At 52.8% G+C, this 18,571-nt stretch overlaps 1 protein-coding gene across 2 annotated transcripts in view; it reads right to left on the bottom strand.

Annotated features, from left to right (window-relative positions):
* Positions 1–18,495, bottom strand: part of Smad7 (SMAD family member 7) — a 28,571-nt gene extending 10,076 nt beyond the window's left edge. The window contains exons 1-3 of one of the 2 annotated variants that reach the window (NM_001042660.1): positions 16,292–18,495; positions 14,912–14,965; positions 9,912–9,986 (exon numbers count right to left, since the gene is read on the bottom strand). In NM_001042660.1, coding sequence (NP_001036125.1) covers positions 9,912–9,986; positions 14,912–14,965; positions 16,292–16,904 — 742 coding nt within the window. In that variant the 5' untranslated portion in view covers positions 16,905–18,495. The remainder of the gene's footprint in view (positions 1–9,911; positions 9,987–14,911; positions 14,966–16,291) is intronic. The other variant, XM_006525703.3, reaches the window with a different exon arrangement.
* Positions 18,496–18,571: the final 76 nt, after the last annotated feature.

Raw genomic sequence — 18,571 nt, 5'->3', positions numbered from 1 at the left:
GGGTAAGCAGGCAGACTGCTCGCGGGTAGAATGTCTGCACTGTGCTAATGATCCTGGGTTCGAGGCCCAGCACAGGATGGAAAGGGAATCCCCATTTTCCAAAGCCTCTAGGTATCACCGTGAGCCTGTTCTCCTACACATAGGGTTTTAGACTGCGGATTAACAGGAAGAAAAAAAGCTCCCCTGACCGACCAACAGCAGCGTGTGTGCACCCTGAGCGGAGGGAGGATCCTCCACTTTCACAGAAACGTAGAAGAGTTTGCAAGACATAGAAAGAATTATAATCTTATTTTTAGCATAAAGAGGCTGTTGATGGCTCCCTAGACACTCCCCCCCCCAGCATCCCCCCTACTCCCGCCAAACCACAAATCCAGGAAGCTTCACAGATCTAAGGGTGAGAGGGGATTTGGTGACCAAGCCTAGGTCCTTTTCTCTAAAGCCACCCGAGGTCCAGAACACAAAAATGGCTCCTTCCATGGCCATGCTCCCCTCTCTCGGGCCACACTGTCAGTCTCTAGGACCTACAATGTGGGAACAGCAAATGTGTGGGGGAGGGGAGCCTGCTGAGACTTCTGACTCTTTCAGGAAATACCCCCACACACACACCCCAGAACTGGAGATGGGGCCAATCTATCCTTAAGCAGTAGGCACACACCCAGTTCAGGGAGAACTTTTTCTTTTCCCTCTTGGTTACTGATTAATGAGGGGAGGGCCAGCCCTGTCTAACAGGCAGCCTGCCACTGGGCTGACAAGAATTCCCACACAGTACAGCAGAGCTCACAAACAGCTCAGATGGCCCTCACTCTTCCCAGGAGCTAGAGGGCAATGATCTCACCCCCCACACACAAAAAAAAGGTAGCCACCAACCGTCATTATCTTGGCACTGTATTCATTTGTGTCGGTTGGGCAAAGATCCCAGATCAAAAAAAGCAAAAAGGCTATAGAGAAATTCACCAATCCAGGAGCCAACAGCGACAGTTACTGGCCTGGTTACCTGTGTGTCTTTTGGCTAAGAGAAGTTCCCAGCTCCACACGGTGAAACTGGAGTTGGGACCAGTCCTTCCTTTTCGGCTCCAAGTCAAACCAGCTCTCCCAGCCTTCTCCCCAGCCCCCCCCGGGGGGGGGGGGGGGAGAAGCACCAGAGAGACTTCTAGGATAATTCAATTAGCGGGCCCTCAGAGCTCACAGAAGCCCGGGTTAGTCCCCCAGGGAACCCACAGGGCAGGAGCAGTGTAGAAATGAATGAAGAACCTTGATAAACACATTCTTAGATTGCTATGTGCCAGGAACCCCAGATCAATCATGGCTTCTCAATCAAGAGGTAGACCTCAGAAATAGTCGTAGGCTCTGAAAATATCCCATCTCTCCTCTAGCTGCCAATTATTGGCTGCTGCCCAATGTTGCATAAGCCGTGTCCCCCATCAATGGTATCACTAAGAACCCAGCTCCCCGGTCACTTCTAGCAGCCTGTGGCCCCAGGTGCTACGAGGGGGTCTGCAAGAATGAGTGGACATCGTGCCTTGAATTCTTGCTATGATCAAGCAACAAGCAGAGAGGGCTGAAACCAGACCGGGGGGAGACCTCTATTTATCTATAGACTTTGCTGTGGTTCAGTTTTTCACAGAAGCAGAGGCAGGGCACATGACCAAAAAATAAAATAAAATAAAATAAAATAAAATAAAATAAAATAAAATAAAATAAGCCCTGCCTGCCCCATCTCCCAGAGAGCCATCCCAGTAGAATCTCTGCTGCACAAGCCAACTATATAAGATACTGCCCCTGCCTTCAAGGAGGCTTTTTATCTAACTCCATCCTCTGGGAACCTAGACCCTGATCCTCCACACTACACGGGGCCTGATACATGGTAACTTCTCAGGAAATAGCTGATGAATTAATAAAGCAGACACCACTGGCTTCTCCCAACACAAATGGCCCACTCAGCTTCACACCTGGGCGTAAATACTCCCACCAGGGAGAAGGAGAGGACGAAGGGCCTCTCCAGCAGAGCCAGCCAGAAGGACCATGGCTTGTCTTGGACCCTGCACAGTTGGGAAGAGACTCCCCTGCTCTGGGGCTGAAAGGATGCCCAGCCAGTGGCTGGCACAGGCTGAGAGGTGTTTCCAAGGTAGGCGCCGGCCAGGCAACCTCTGCGGGTACACCACCTGCCCACAGCGTTCTGCTCTGGCGTCCTGCTCTGTTTAGACAAGTTACCCTCAGCAAGTGTTCAACAATGCTTTTACACACCCCAGGGCTCTTGTTGTGTTATGAAAACAGAACAAAGCACGCTAAGGAAAAAAAAAAAGCTGGGAGGGTGGGGGTGAGAGGGAGGGCAGAGCAGGCAGCCACACACAGTCTCTTTCTTTCTGGTCTCCTCTCCAGCTCTGGGCAGCACTGTCTCACATCCTGAGCCATCAGAACAAGGGCATCAAAAGAGAGGACCCGGATCCCCAGGGATGAATACATAGAAGCTGTATCTTATCTGCACGCCTCCCTTGAGGGATGCTTATGCTTCTTGAAGCACTGATGGACACATGACCTATTTCAATAGTTGTATCGATGGGGTGTGAACCCCCTTGCCCCATCCTCGGGGACTGTGAGAAGGCGTTATGACAGCATCGAGGTCCAAACCGTATGATGCCAGCTATCGCTCCAAAAAGACAGCTACGGTGTGAAACAGCTAAGGAGTGGAGTAAATTCCTACCTACACTTCCACAAAAAAAAAAAAAAAATTTTTTTTTTGCAAGTTAAAACTGAGCTAATGACACTGGGTGGGGCTCAGGGTTCGGGATGCCAAAGCTAAACCAAAATTAGTTCCCAGCCAAGCATTGCCTGGCCTCTCCATTTGGGGAAGGGAGCTGGGAAAAAAAAAAGTCATGAAAGATTCTTCAGAAAACTGGGAAATAAGGCTGCAGTGAACAGTTCAATTAAGGGTGACCCCTCTGGTAAAATATTTTTTTAAATAATAAAAAATAACATAAAAGTTCTCAAACAGCCTCTTTCTTAAAGAAAACGGTCTAAATGTCTTCACGGGCCTGGAAGGGAAGAGGGACAGGGGCAATGTCTGACAGACTCCTCAGGTACACTACTTTTCATTAAACTTTTCCCCCCAGAAGTTCTTAAAACACAAAACAAAACAAAACAAAAAAGCACGGTGACGCAATTTCCTGTCTTATCCCGATATTTCCTGTTAGCTGACAAGGTGAAAGTTATCACTGGTTTAAATGGCTGTCCTAAACTCCATCAAACCTTTCCCTGCCCAGTTCTTGACTTCACTACAACCTGTCTCCATCTTGGCACATCAACAGTATTGTTTTCTACATCTTTAGGAGCAGTCAGGCAGGCAATCCTTCTATGGTGACAGTTTCCTCCAGGAACAGGGCCAAGGGCTGGGATGCCCAAGGTGACCTCATGGGGAGAAGCAGGAGAGACAGGAGAGGTGATATCCACCTCCTACCAACGGGTATACGCTGGGCAACTGCAATCAGAGAATACAGCTTTCTTGGTGTTAGCCACTCCACTGAGGATGGTGCCTCAGCAGTTAATAATATCTTCCCTCTGAAAATAGCCCAGAGAGGAAGCCTCCGTGTGACAGTAGGCAGGCGGCCAGATGCTGGGCCATTCAATCCTCATCGAGAAAGATGCGAGGGCCAATGGTGACCTCCCAGTGGCTACGCTTACAGTATCCTCTCTCAGACTCCCACAAAGGGGCACCTGCCTGCCTGGAAATACAGGAGGGATGTCGCATGGAAGCTAGCCCCTGTACCTTCTGAGGACACGACATCTGGGGAGAAGTAAGAATAAGTGTACTCCCCCCCCCACCCCACCCAAGACGGGAAGGTCAGACTTGGGGAACAAACTATAAGAAATTTCCTAATTAAGGTTTTTGCAACTTGATTGGAAATGGGAAGGCCGAGGAAGGTGATGGTCCTTTTGTCCCAGCCCTCGGGAGGCAGAGGCAGAGGCAGGTGGAGCTCTGAGTCTGAGACCAGCCTGGGCTACACAGAGAACTCTGTCTCCAAAAACCAAACAAACAAACAAGGAAGGAAGCTCAATCCTGAAATGCATTGTTCACTCCCAGCAAGCTAGGCTGAGATCTGTTCCAGGCAGGGCCATCAGTGGACCAATAGTCCCAGAGACCTCTAGGTGCTATGGAAACCTGCATAACCCGTCAATAGATCCAGCCCCTGCCAGAAGTCTCGCCTCTCCTCACCAGTCACTGCTCCTCACTGATAGAACAACAACCCCCACCCCCAATACACTTAAAAGCTACATCTGTAAAAATTGTCGTAAAATCCACGTAGCATGAAATGTGCCGTCAGTGACAGAGTCCATTCAAAGAACTACATCTCACCGTAAGCACATCATAGCAGCAGTTAAGATCACACTGGCTGCGATGGCCGAGGATCTGGGTTCAGTTCCCAGCACCCACATGGCAGCTCACAGCTTGTCTGTCTGTAACTCCGGTTCCAAGTGATTGCCTCCGGTAATCATTTATTTTGGTCAAGAACAACAACCAAAAAAAAAAACAAAAATAGATCGTACGGTACAGCAGGATGTTTGGCATTCGTATTTTGTCATATTGGTTGTCTAATATTTCAAAAAGAAGTCTTTCTTTCTTTTTTTTTTTTTTCTTCTTCTTTGAGATAGGGACTCATCGTGCAGCCCTGACAGGACAGGAATCCACTCTGTAGACCAGGCTGGCCCCAAACTCAGAGAGAACGGACTGCTTCTGCCTCGCAAGTGCATGGAATAAATAAAAAGACTTAAGTGCTGCTCAAAGTTCAAAGCACACACTAGAGTAAAGAAAAGGCCAACCTAGGGAACAGGATGGGGGCCTTAGCTCACAGTAGGGGGTCTTTGCTCACAGTTGAGCGCCTGCTCACTGTGCTAGAGGGGTCACCACACTTATCCCTAAGCACTTTAAAGAAGAGAAGAACACCCTGTTATCACACAGCATACCATCTAAAGAATTATTATGGAGTTAATATGGAAAGAAGCCAAGAAAGCCAAACCCTGTCATGAGTCTGTGACTCGTCCCCCTTTCTCTGCTGCTGGCCCTGAAACTCTCCAAGTCTGAGCATGAGCCGTCTACAGTGGGCTCTGAGAGACCTAACCAAATGGGAGTTGGGGTGGGAATGGGTGTGGGGGAGCTGTTGCAGGACCACAGCCAAAGTCAACTGCCATCCTAGCATGGCCTTTTTGGGCCCCCCCCCCCCGCCACTCCACCCCCTCGCTGGCCTGACTGGGTTCTGCCTGGGGACAGGATGCAGAGGCAGCAGCCATCTCGTCTAGCCGGCAGAGCGGCCCAAATTTGCTCCAGAGATTTTTAAATGCTGTCACCCTGCATTTAACCCCTGCCTGACTACCTCATTCTTTCCAGGACAAAAGAGGTTTATCAGGGAGTCGCTCTCCAGGGGCGGGGCCCATGACCTCAGGCCCTACAGAAGAGGCCAGCCAACAGCCCCATGCTGCCCAGGACTGGTCTACACCAGGGTGTGGGTGTGCATCAGGTGAGCCGCCCAGGCCTAGAGCCATCAGACTGACTTGGTTTAAAAGAGATGCAGACTGTATTCTTGGAGTTCCAGACAAGTCATTTCTCAAGTGACCTGGAGAGAACACTGCTAGCGGACTCCCCAAGGCCTGTCCTTTCTAACAGCTGTGAGCTCAGTGTGTGACAGACCCACCCTCACTTCCAAGCGTATTGGAAACCAGAGGTTACCTGTTCCTAGGCATGAGGAAGAGACCCTGGAAACAGCACATACCTAAGGCCCAGACTCTCTAGTTCAGTATCACAGTCTCATGCCATACAATTAAAATACGTCTTCACATTTAGCTGAATGGCTTTCTTACATCAGAATGGAGCCATCTTCCCTGGGAACTGCTTGGTTTGAGCCCAAGTCACTGTGGACTAAGCCAGGGCAGCATTTCAGATTATATATATGTGTTTTGAAGTCTCTCCTCAGACACTAAGGCAGATGCCAGCAGGGAGCAAAGAGGAGACAGACTTGTCCTTGTAGTTGACTTGGTACTGACTCAAAATCTGTCCTCTCCAAACCTGGCCACCAAAAGCTAAGTCCTTAAAGCAAAGGAACTAGCCAGCCCCTCATAGCCCCTGCCCCTCCTCACAAACATGACTACATAGATATAGACGGGAGATGGAGTTTCTTCAATGCCCCTAAGACCCCTGCCTGCTTCAAGTCCCCAGTGTCCATCCCTCAACTCCACCTCCACCCCAGTCCGAGGGAGTTCCTCCCCCCTCTCACTCTCTAGACAGGGGCTACAAAGATGCAGAGTTGAGAGCAGTTCTTCCCCGTGGTGGAGGGCCCGGACCGGTACTCATGCCTTCTCCTCCACTGGGCTGCAGAGAAGTTCCCCAGCTATGACAGTCCTTGCCAAGGTGGGTCTCCCGGCCTCATTCGAGTCCAAGCAGCATTAGCAACGGCCTGACCTGGATTTTGCATGCCTTCCAAAAGACACCGGTGCCCAAAGACAGAGCTAAACCCAGGCTAAACCCAAACTGCAGTTCCGAACCCATCCAAATACCAGTCCCCACACAGTATACAAAACTTCATGTAAGGGACACCCGACCAGAGCAGGACCCCAGATTCTCTCAAGACCCTGCCTGTAGGCACAGCATCTCTCTGCTCAAGTGTCAACACATGAGCTTGTCTGTCTGTCTGTCTATCTGACTGCAGTGTGTGAGCACACGCACACACACACACACACACACACACACACTCACAAGCCTGCACAGAGCAACCCATCTGTCTCAGAGAGCCGGCTGTCAAGAAATGAAAGTACAATCCCCTGGAACCAAATTATTGCCTTCTAAAAATGTCCCGTTTTCCCAGACTGAGGAAACTCACAAGGGTGGGGTGTGTTTCACTGCAGGTCCCCAAGGACCTTGGCCTGTCGTCCCCCTGCCCTCCCCACACACTGCAAGGCTGGAATTCCAACCTGAAGCCAGCCAGGGTGCTGCTCTCAGTCCACACCCACTCCCCTTCCTCTAGCTGGCCCTCTGCAAGGGCGCAGGAAAGGGAAGGGCCAGCCTTGGAGTCACCCCTGCATTTCAGGAGGGGCTGGGCCTGTGAGCACACCCCACCCCCATCTCCAAGGCACCACATTTTCACATTCGGCTGCTTTCTCTTTCCCTTCTTCCCCTGCCAAGAGAATCAAGCCCTGGCTCACACTGCCGACCTTCCTCCCACCCTAAACTGAGCCCCATTCATTAAGCCCGCTCTCAGCCAGGGCAGGACAGGAAGGAAAGCGGCACACAGGGCCTGTGAAAGAGACTCCCAGAGGTTATTTCGGAGGGGGGGGGTCACTACCCCCCACCTTGATTGATGCCCGACCTGTTCTAGCGCTGCCTCACCCCAGCGTCCACCACAGGAGCCCCCTTCCCATCTTCTCTGGCCTCACTCAGCCACCCCTGTCTATTAGGAGCTCAGCCTACCCAAAGAATACACATCTAGTCCCCTACACACACACACACACACACACACACACACACACACACACACACACACACACACACAGCACCACCTCTGTAAAAAGGAGGCTTGGCCTTCCAGAAGGTATAAAAACTTCTGCCAAAGCTCAAGAAACCACCCTTTGAGGGCATTCGCGGGACAAAGAGTATAGGTGGTTTCTCTCTGTGCTCCTTCACCTCAACTCCAGATACCCCCAAAGCACTGGCATCAACCCAAAAAGCTCTTCCTACAACCCCATCCCAAGCACATTGCAACTACACGGCTCCAACTACGTACAGAAAGAAGAAAGCGCTCCAACTTCGAAGCCTTGGGAATTAGTAAACCAAGAGCTGAAATTCAAAACAAATGCTCTTTCATGTGGCGGCCTCCCCGCCCAACCCCCTTTTTTCCTTTCTGCAGTTTTGTTATATCATGCCGTCCCTTGCAAGACACACTCCTGCACCCTAGCAGAACCTCACCCATCTCAGTCAGGGGCTGCAGTTACCCAGGGAGGGGGGTGTGGGGAGTGGGGAGTGGGGAACGAGAATGCTGCTTCTCAGCTCCTCTCTAGAACTGGATGGACTCTGGGAATTTTGGGAAACAAGGTTGGCTGACCAGGTCAGGCTGCCTGGCTCCTCGGGCGGGGCGAGGAACTCTCGGGGGCCGCTGGTTCTCAGCCTGGTGTCGTCATTTCCTCTAGTAGAGGAGACAGACAAGATGTTATCAATAAGACAAACCTTCCGAAAGGCTCCACTTCCCTTGCTTATTTTATGTGGTTTGGAGAACCTGGGGCTCCTCCCTGCACACCCAGGGCTTAAAAATCGTAACAAGCCAACAACATCCTGAGTGTGTTATTCTGTTCAGACTCTTCCTCTCTTGTTTCTTCGTTCTCTCAAGAACTCTCACCTCATTTCAGCCTTAGAAAGCAAAGCCGCGAAGCCTTCCCTGGGCATACTGGCTCCCTCTCCTCAGTGACTAGGGCCCACTCCCTCCTCCCCCGGAGGCCCTGCTTTTCCTGCTCAGTTCTCATTAGAAGCTTTGAATAAACAATACCCTCGGTCTCAGATAACAGTCAGAGTACACTGCACTGGAATCAAAACAAACAGGGTCCCCATACAGCCATTCCCCAGCAGGCTCCACTCCTGCAGGGGAGAGAGTGGGCCATGAGTCCAAAATGAACTGTATCTCCAACACATAGGGGAAGCTCTTCAACAGTCAGTCGCCAGGACCCACCTACCCTGCAACAGGTCTAAGGGAGGTCCCGTAACTTCCACTAAGAGATGCTAAAACAGGACGTCCACCAATGGCCTGAAGACCAGCTCTGATGAGAGCCCAGAACTGTCCTGGAATTTCGCCACCCTTGGTTCTCTTCTCTTGCTTTAACTAGTTCTTAGGAAAAAAAAAAAAAGGATGACGTGGATGGAGAGGAAGGGAAGAAAACATTCTTAGGAAAGAAAGAACTTCGCTCCCAGAGCAAAGTTGCCATATTATCCTCTTTTGTCCTCTGGGATAATAATCCACTGGCTTTCCCCAGGATACCTCCTCCAGCACCATCTCTCCAGGGCCCAGAGAAAGCCTGTCTAGCTGAGGGCAGCTTCGGTAACTATGTACCTATAGCAAGCCCTGCCCTGTGACTCCAGAACCCCACAGTCCACTGAGCTCCTTCTTGCACCTGGGCTATGCCTCGCAAACCTGCTGGGTCTGCCTCCTTCAAGGCACGTGTGCAAGAGCAAAATAAAGAGTTTAAGCACATGAGATCATGCCAACGTTAACAAATGGAAGTAACTTAAGTCAGGGGTTGCTTTAAAAAACACGAGGGAGGGCGAGGTGGATCCCATAGGAAATAGCTCATAGAATAAACGTGCCCGCCACCAAGCTCTAGATATCTGTGCTCTGTCCCTGAAGCCCACAGGGTGGGAGGAGAGAAAACAACACCTACAGGTTGTCCTCTGACCTCTGAGGAACACACACACACTCAACTTGAAAGATAGCCCTGGGGATGTGAGATGGCTCAGCGGGTAAGAGCACTGACTGCTCGTCCAGAGGTCCTGAGTTCAAATCCCAGAAACCACATGGTGGCTCACAACCATCCATAATGAGATCTGACGCCCTCTTCTGGTGTGTCTGAAGACAGCTATAGTGTACTTATGTATAATAATAAATAAATATTAAAAAAAAAAGAAAAGAAAGATAGCCCCGAAGCTCGGCACACACACAACACAGTTCCCAGGTGACTCCAGATCCCCCATTCCTGGGAATGGGCAAGGTTCTGGCACAAAAAAGGACCCTAGAATGACAAGCTGAAGGAGGCCAGTCACCGGATGGGTTCGGTTTAAAGTATATGTAAATGACAACAATTCCAGACCAACGGGGGTGGCTGAAGGCCACCCCCATGCTTTTATTAGCATCCATCGATCTCTAGGAAAAGAGAAAGTCTCTTACCTGAAAGCCCCCCAGGGGCCAGATAATTCGTTCCCCCGGTTTCCGCGGAGGAAGGTACAGCATCTGGACAGCCTGCTGCAGTCAGAGAAGAGAGAAAAAGTCAATTCACAAAGAAGAACTATCAGCGCTCACTCATCCTGATGAAACACTGAGAGACGCATGAAAGAAGAGACCACACATTCCAAAGGGCTGACTCACAGCCGCGATGCAGATTATTAATGGTCTACTCGGCTTCATGGTCCAGCCTAAGACAGACCACAGCACCTTGTCACCCCGTCTAGGCTCCAGGCGGCCGGCCAGTTAATCATTAGTCAGGTCAGGCTCAATCACAGACTGCCTGGAATTTCTCTTCCATTAGAAGTCTCCCATTGAGCTCAGGTAACTCCCAAGGTCAAGGAGGGGTCGAGGTGTACTTTCTCAATCCTGCTCTCTTCTCCCATCGAGCACAAAGCCTCCTGCCTCCCACTCCCAGAGACAAGGGTCTCAATCCCTGCCTTTAGAAAGAAATCGCACAGGCTCACCAACTTCCACCAGTCTTATCATGGATTCAGGGTCAAGACTTCTCAGCAAGGACCCAGCCAGAGAGAAACCTTTCTACCTACTTCCAAGCTGGTCCAAACCCACATCTGGAAACCCTGCTCAGACACCTAGATTCTACAAGGCTGCCTGCCTCAGTACCCCCACAATCTTTCTGGCACGATATTCTTCCATTTTCTCTACTAGACCTTAACCAGCAGATTTCATATCCTCTACCCCTCTCCCAACTCCCAGGTGCTCAATGACCAGTGACCTCAATGTTAACAAGGATAATGACAATTCCAGCTGAGTAAGAGACAGACCCTATGGAAGGAACAGCCTCCAAGCAACAACAAAAAAAAATAATGCCCACGAACCACAACTAATCAGTCCCCTGGACCGCAAACGCAGAGGCCCCTGTAAGTTTCTTCTGCACCACTGCCAATGTCAAACGTCTTCCTAAGTCCCCATAGACAGTTTGGCTCCGGAAAAGCAAACGCACTACTGGTTTGTACAGACTCCATCCAGTCCTCCCACCCTGGCTACCAGGCATTAGCAGATGTCTCTCTGGCCATAGAGGTATGAATGCTAGCTACTCGAAGAAAAGAGCAGCCTAGATAGAGACAAGCAGGACAGCTTAGGGATGGCCTTCTAGTTCCTGACCAAGGGAAGGTGACCTGCCCAGAAGTCACTGCTGAGGATCCCTCCCCTCCCTCTTACACTTCCCTCCCCAAGGCTGCAGTGGGTTGGAAAGATTGGTGGGGGTTACTCAGGTATAGGCAGCGCCTGCCCAGTGTGTGTTTAAATTTTTAAGAAAAACCTCTTCTTCTAAACGGGAGGGAACACGGAGGAGCCAGCAAGGGGATAAGAGAACGTTTATGTCTCATTTCTTCAATGAAGAGGATAATTCCTGCCAGGAATATGCAGCTTTACAGGACCCATGCTTCATCGAATGGAAAACAATGGGGGGGGGGGGGTTGGAGGGAGGGCACACAAAGGAGTAGGATGCAAGTCTGTACTTTCTGGCCCCACCATTTTCTAGAGATTGGCTTCTCATTCCCCTCCCCCTCACGCTCCCCCAGATGGAAGACACCCCGCAGCCACTCCCCCAACTCTGGCTGGCCGTGTGCCAGGGGCAAGGTGTATTTCAAAGGCAGAGCCTGGCCTCTCCAGGGCAGAGCCTAGAGACCTCAGTCAGCCTGTCAGCCTGTCTCACATCAAAGGTGAGCCAGCTCCAAGATGCAACCACAAGTGATTTTTATGAAATGCGCTCTGCCCTCTGCATCGCCTTTGATCTTAGGAGGGCTTTACACACGTTAATTAGGCCTCCCCTACCACCCCTGGGAGGCAGCAAGGCATTTGAGAGGCACCCAGGGAAACTGAGGTGCCACTCCACTAGGCCAGGGGCCACCCAAGCAGCTAGCTGAGCCACCCCCAAGTCCAGTTTCTACCCCAGGGCTTGCTTCCATTCCCAAACCTCCTTCCCTGGAGTTGGCCAGGATGAACCTGGTCTCTGGTGTCTAGATTTCCACCTACCCAAGACTCTGCAAAGATAACTCTCAAGTCAGAAATCTCTCACCTTCCACCACCGTCTCCTGCTCCCCAGAGCCCAGCCTGGCAGACAGCAGAGCTGAGCTGTTCTTGGCTCTCCTCTACCACCGCACATTACCAAACACCTAATTAAGCCCTGGGTTCTGTGGAACAAAGACGCACACCCCCTTCTCCCAGCAGTTCCAGGAGCCCGAGGAACGTGTAAGGTTCTTTCCCACATCGCTCTTCTGAGTGTCCCTGGTACTACTTTGTATAATGACTGATGGAAACAACAACCACCAAATAAATGAATGAATGACCTAATCATTCATTAAAAGGGACTCGGAAAAGTTAAAGAGACCTAAATTAAGAGGGGCCAGATGGCAGATCAAGATGCCAGCCGTTCTGGTAGGATTTGAAGGTTGTACCATGAGAGGCCATCCCTGCAGCAGCCAGTCTCCTTGCCTTTCAGCAGCGGACACAGAGCTGAGAAGGGACAGAGCCCCACTCAGGCTCCCCTCCCCCTCCTGCATCTGTCTACAGGCGAGACGTGGGTACACAAACAGCAAATCCTTTTTCCTTTCGGGATGGCAGAGTGGGAGTACCTTCGTGCCTTGCAAAAGCCACCCAAGTCAGAGCCACTCCTGCCCTGAGGTCCAGGCAAGAGTCCTTGCACACAACTGGTCTGGGACATACAGAACCGGGTGCAGATCTAAATCCGGGCCCTTCCGGTTTCCAAGTTCAACCTCCAAAGGATCCCTCAGCTCAACTATCCCAGGCCCCAGAACCTTTCCCTCTGCCTCATCTGAAGCAGGAGATCTCGCTAAAGGGATTCCCTCAGTAGTGCTGGCTCATTAAGATTTTAACAGTTGTCCACTGGAAAACCCTATTTTCTGTTTCACCTACCTAACCCAACACCAAACTCCTCAACCTCAACCCGGGAAAGAACATCTACATCCGCAGGTCAACACTTTCCCACACACTGGGTGGGAAGGAGGGGTGTGGGACTTGAGAGCGTCCCCTGCATTTCTAGCTACTACACCCCTGATCACCACAACCAGCAATCAGGCCCTAGACCAGTCCCTTGGGCCAGTCCTGAGCCCAGCTCTGCTGTCCGGATCAATAGCTCTTCTCAATGGGGCCTTTCGGCTCCTTTCCCGTGTTCCACACCGTGTGGTGCCTGAGTGTGGGTTCTTTTTCTTGTTTTGTTTGAAGCAAAACATTTGGGGTGAGCAGCCAGCTGCTCGGGTTTCCGATTGGCAGGTTAATCACTTCCTATTGGGTGATGGGAGAAGGTTGCTCCCCTCCTTGGAAATGGCACATTCCTGTCTTTGTGGCTTCTCTGTTTACACACATTTTGCTACCTAATGTCAACACTTGCTAATGAATAAATATATCACTCTACTCCCCGAAAATGAGGTCCTGGCCTGCCAGAAGGACTGCTGAAATCTTGCGAACAGATTTACCCCAGTATCTTTTTGGCAAATCCAAGAACACATGGTCCTTCTTTGCTATGGAGTTTGGACTTTAGGGGAACCTCAACCAGAGCTGTCTTCACCTCTGGAGCCACAGGGCCTTCGCTTTGAAAGACGAATGAGGAAACACAAAGCCAAAAGAAAGAACTGAGGTGGACACCCTGGGAGACGTGACCTCATGGAACAATTCTGGATCCTTTAAGCCATAAACTCAAGACAAGTTATAGCCCTCAGAGTTTGCTAATGCCCGTTTCAAGTTTGTTGCAAACACAGAGAGCCAGTTATCTTGTCATTAATGACCATTTATCTGGTGTTTTGTAAATCGAAAGCAAAATATCAGACTCTGCAGGCCACCTATTAGACAGACACCAGGCAAGCAGCAACGCCTTCCCAACTTGAGGGAACTGGCGAGGCACGTGAAGGGAGGGCTAGCTGGGGCTTTGCTTACACATTCATTAAGCATTTAATTTATGACAAAGTTCCCAAAAATGGGGGGAGGGGGGGAAGCCCTACAACAGCCAAAACTCATGAAGCAAAAGGTTCCAAGAGCTAAACGGTGGCCAGCCCTTTACTTTCGCCTCTCCTTGGCAAAGCAAAGACATCACAAGTGTTGCAGTTTTCTGCTGTAAAGCACCACAGAACAGACACAAAAGACAAAAGCTGAAACCTGGCCTTGCAGCAAACGATTCTGTAATTCTTCCACTGTAAGAAGGAAGCAGGACTTGTCCCTGCGGCCATCCCCCCCACCCCCATCTGTTTTGCTGACCCTGTCCCCTGGCACTGTCAGCTCTAAGGGATGGGCCCTAGGACTGCCAGCCAGAAGCTGAATGCAGACAACCACAACAGGGCTGGTGCCAGTCTCAAATGGGCTTCTGCCCTGGCCCTCTGCCATCCGGCAAGAGAGCAACAGGCAGGCAGAGCTGTGCGGAAAACTTTTATGGTCTCTCTACCAAGAATTCTGAGAAAACCCCAGGAGAAAGCAGACTTGTGGGTGACTGAGCAGGCGGGAACATAATCCTCGCTAAACTCGCTGCACTGCCTAACCTAGTGTGTTCCTCCAAACGGAAGGAAGCTTGCCTTCGGAATCGCTCCTCATCCATGTACCCATCCCTACCCACAGATCCGACTGGCACTTACAAAGCTTCAGAATTGTTTCCATCAACCTGTCCTATTTGGCTCCCAAAACATTCAGTGGATTAAAAGCCTCCATGTGTTAAAACTGAACTAACTTCCGTCACACAGTTCAAATGCATTAAAAAAAATAAATAAAAAAAAGGAACAAACTGTAAAACGTATCTGGGGAGGGGGGGAGTCAGATACTTTATGGGGGAAAAAAAAATCCAATCACAACAAGACAAAAATCCAAACTTAACAACAGAGGAAAATTGCTTTGAGCAACCCAAACACCACTCTAGGCCCCAACCTAGACACAAAAACCAAGGTTCTAAGAATCGAAAGACTTGAAAACCATCTACTCACCAGTTGGTTTGAGAAAATCCATTGGGTATCTGGAGTAAGGAGGAGGGGGAGACTCTGAAATTAAAAAAGTAAAAGGATATAAAGGCTGAGCCATGAGAAACAGAGATAGAAACTTATGATAACTCAGGCATTCTTTTAGCCCAACTGTTTGTCTTAGCTGTGGGGGTTGAAGGCAGGGCCGCGAGGCGGTGATTGCCTTGATATTTAGCTGTCAGATAAACAAAAGAGGCCGCCTGGCGCCAGCCTCGGCGCTCTGCTCCTCCACGTCTGCGGCCGCCGCCACCGCCGCCGCCGCCGCGCTCGGCGGGCCGGGCTGGAAACCACCGGCTGGGCCAGGGCTCCAGCGGCTGGGCCGCGCACGGAACAGTCTCTAGGGTGGGGGGCGCCTGGGGCTGCTTAGTGTCCCACAACTACAGATGCCGCTTCCCCGGCCCTCCCCTCCTCTAGGAGCACCAGTCACCTCCACCCCCGCTGCTGAGCTTGGCACCCACGCACTCAACTAGGGAATCCTACCCAGCCCACCTGAGAAACACACACACAAGTGTGCCGCTGGTGAACTTGGAAGATTTTCAAGGAGTAGGGTATGCTCCTCTACCCTGAGCACAAAGACAAGGAGCAAGCAGAAGGCATGGGCAACCTAGCTATCAGGATAGCACGGGGAGGAACCTGCTCAGGGTCCCAGCCATGAAGCCCAGGCCAATTATGGAGCAGGGAAGAACATCACCGAAACTCAGGGGGTGGGAGTGTCGGACACCCTAAGGACCACTAACTGTATGCTTTTCTGTGCGAAATAAAGATTAAAAGTCGAGGCCACCCAACTTCTCCAAGCTGTTCCTTCTCACCCCGAAGCTCGCACAGCTGAGACTGGATACCCAGTTCAGTCTCCATCCTACCACTGCCCCCAAACTCCAAAGCTGTGAGGCCAGGACAGTATCTGGGCCACTCGTGTCCCACGTGACTGTCCTTATTTACTAAAGGAGAGACTTTCCAGCCTTTAAAGCTAGTTTCTCCCAGCCTTCCTTGGCGGGCTTGGGTCGAATCCAACTCGGCCACACACCTCATCGCCTTTCCGGGTGCGGGGGAAGCCGGATTCCCCACTTTACTCTGTACCCCCTTGCAGACCCGGAAATTAGACTGTCTCATTTTCTGCAGCATGTCTATTCAGTAGAAGGATAAGCAGTAGTAACCCTGGGTCCCCTCCTCTGGAGGCGGGGGGTGGGGGGGTGGGGTGCAATAGAGAAAAATCTTAGAGGGAACCCCAAGCTTCCCCTGGTCCCTTCTCTGACTTAGATTCCTTGTCTCCTCCAGGAGGTTATACACACATCCTCGAGCATTTCCACGCCAGAGGGAACGAAAGGTGGACTCAGAACAACTTCTTACCTAGTTCACAGAGTCGACTAAGGTGATGGGGGTTGCAGCACACCAGCTCGGGGTTGATCTTCCCGTAAGATTCACAGCAACACAGCCTCTTGACTTCCGAGGAATGCCTGAGATCCGGCCACCTGAACACTTTGCACAGCAGGAGGGGGAGCGAGTAGGACGAGGGCGGCTGCGCGGGCTGCGCGCTGGCGGGCGCCCCCGGGCCCAGCCTGCAGTCCAGGCGGCCGGGCAGCAGGAGGCACGCGGTGCGCGTACCGCCGCGGGACTCCACGGCCTGAAGCAGCAGCTCCAGCTGCCGCTCCTTGAGTTTCTTGAGCACCGAGTGCGTGAGCGCCTTCAGATCCGCCTCGGCGCCCCCGGCCGCCCCGGCACCCGAGGTTGGGGGATGGGGATGGTGGTGACCTTTGGCACCTCGGACTGCCTTGCCCAGGCAGCAGCCAGCCCTGCCCGCACCGCCGCCACCAGCCCCATAAGCCCGGCCGTCCGTCGCCCCTTCTCCCCGCAGCTCGCCTCCTCCGCCGCCACCCCCCACGCCCTCCTCCTCGTCCTCGCCGCCGGGCGCACGGCTCCTCCAGAGACGCCGGACGAGCGCAGATCGTTTGGTCCTGAACATGCGGGGCGAGGAGGCGAGGAGAAAAGTCGTTTGCCGGCTAAGGAGCGAACATGACCTCCGCACACCATGAAGAAGTCGGGCGCCGAGTTGGGGCAGCAGGCGCAGGCGACAGCAGCAACAGCAGGGGCCCGGGCAGAAGCGGCGGCGGCCCGAGGGGCGCTCCGTGGCATGCGCCAGTCTCCCAGAGGCCGGGGCGCGCGCGGGGGCCCAGGGGCGCCTGCCGGGGATCGGGGGGCTGCGCTTCGGCTGCCCCACCCGGCGCGGCCCGCGCCCTGCGCGGCTTTCGGGCCCCGGCGTGCCCTGGAGGAACGCGGCCGCCGCTTCCCTGGGGGCGGCCGAGGCAACCCCGGTAGACGCCTCCCCCAAAAAAGGCCCCCCTACAGTGGCTCCCGAGTGTCGGGCTCGCCAGCCTCGGCTTCCTACATGGAAGATCCTCGGGGGCAAAAAAAAAAAAAAAAAAACGAAAGACGTTAGGCTGAGCTACTAAAGGGAGGAAAAAGCCTCTTTCCCCCTTGCTAAGCAACTTAATTTGGGGGTGGGGAGAAGCAGGCAATTAAAAAAAAAAGGCAGGCACGATTTATTTTTTTTCTTCTATATCCTTAGTAACCGGATCTCCTCGAATTCTGTGCACGCGAAGACTTGAGGGAGGGGACCGAGTAGACTTCACCCCTCGTGAGATGTCTGGAGGGTCTCTCAAAACCCCCAAAACCAAAATATGCAAAGCCCCCAATGAAAAAACACACCACCTCCTCGCACCTCGGAGGTCTGGAGGGCACCGGATGGAGCCCGGGTTTAAAAGAGAAAATGTTTACAAAGTAAAACAAGATGTTGGAAGGGTGGGGGAAAAAAACCGTATCCACGAGTTACATCCCCCTTTTTTTCCTTGCTGAACCCAGCCGGTCTTCCTTTCCTTTTCTTCTGCCAAAAAAAAAAAAAAAATCGTATTTCTTTTAATCCACAGAAAGGTCTGGCTAGGCTGCTTCAATCTTGCGTATCTGGGTGTTTTAGAGTCTCTGGTCTTTCCTCCTGCGTTCCCGGGGGCCCAGGTCCTCGGCGGGGACTTCCTCCGCGCTGGGGAAGCAGGGACAGAAGATGCTGCGGCGGCGGCTGCGCCCCGGGGGGCTGTCAGCGCGGGGGAGGGCGGCGCGGCGGCGGGCTCCGGCGGGTCGCAAGCTCTCGCCCCCGAGGGCACAGGCTAGTGTGGGGGCCTCCGGTGCTCCTTCTCCTGGCCGCGGGTGGCCGCCGGGGCTGCTCTCATGAGCTGCTGGCCCCGACCCGACAGTGGCGGCAGGAGGCCCGGGTGTCCTCTCGCAGCCTCTTCCTCGGAGACTCTCTTCGTCGCGCCCCGGAGCCTCCTCGTCCCCCGTCCGCCCTCTCCTGGCGCTCGAGTCCTTCTGCCGCCGCTGGGGGCTCGCCGCGCCGCACTCAGGGACTCCGGGGCCGAGCGCTCGGCGGCGTGGCGCCGGCTGGCTGGCTGGCTGCGTCTCAGGCAGCTCTCTCCGGCGCGGCGAGCGGACCGAGCGAGGCGCCCGGCTGGCTCTGCTGGCGCAGCTCGGGGACAAGATCCTCTGTGCGCCGATCAGCGAGCGAATGTGCCCAGGGCTCGCCGCCTCCCGCAAGGCCTCCCGCCTCCGCCCCCTTCCCTCCCCCCTCTACCCCTCCCTCCC

This window comes from Mus musculus, chromosome 18 (assembly GCF_000001635.26).
Source record: "Mus musculus strain C57BL/6J chromosome 18, GRCm38.p6 C57BL/6J".
Taxonomy (NCBI): Eukaryota; Metazoa; Chordata; class Mammalia; order Rodentia; family Muridae; genus Mus; species Mus musculus.
This window is presented reverse-complemented; position numbering and strand designations above follow the sequence as displayed.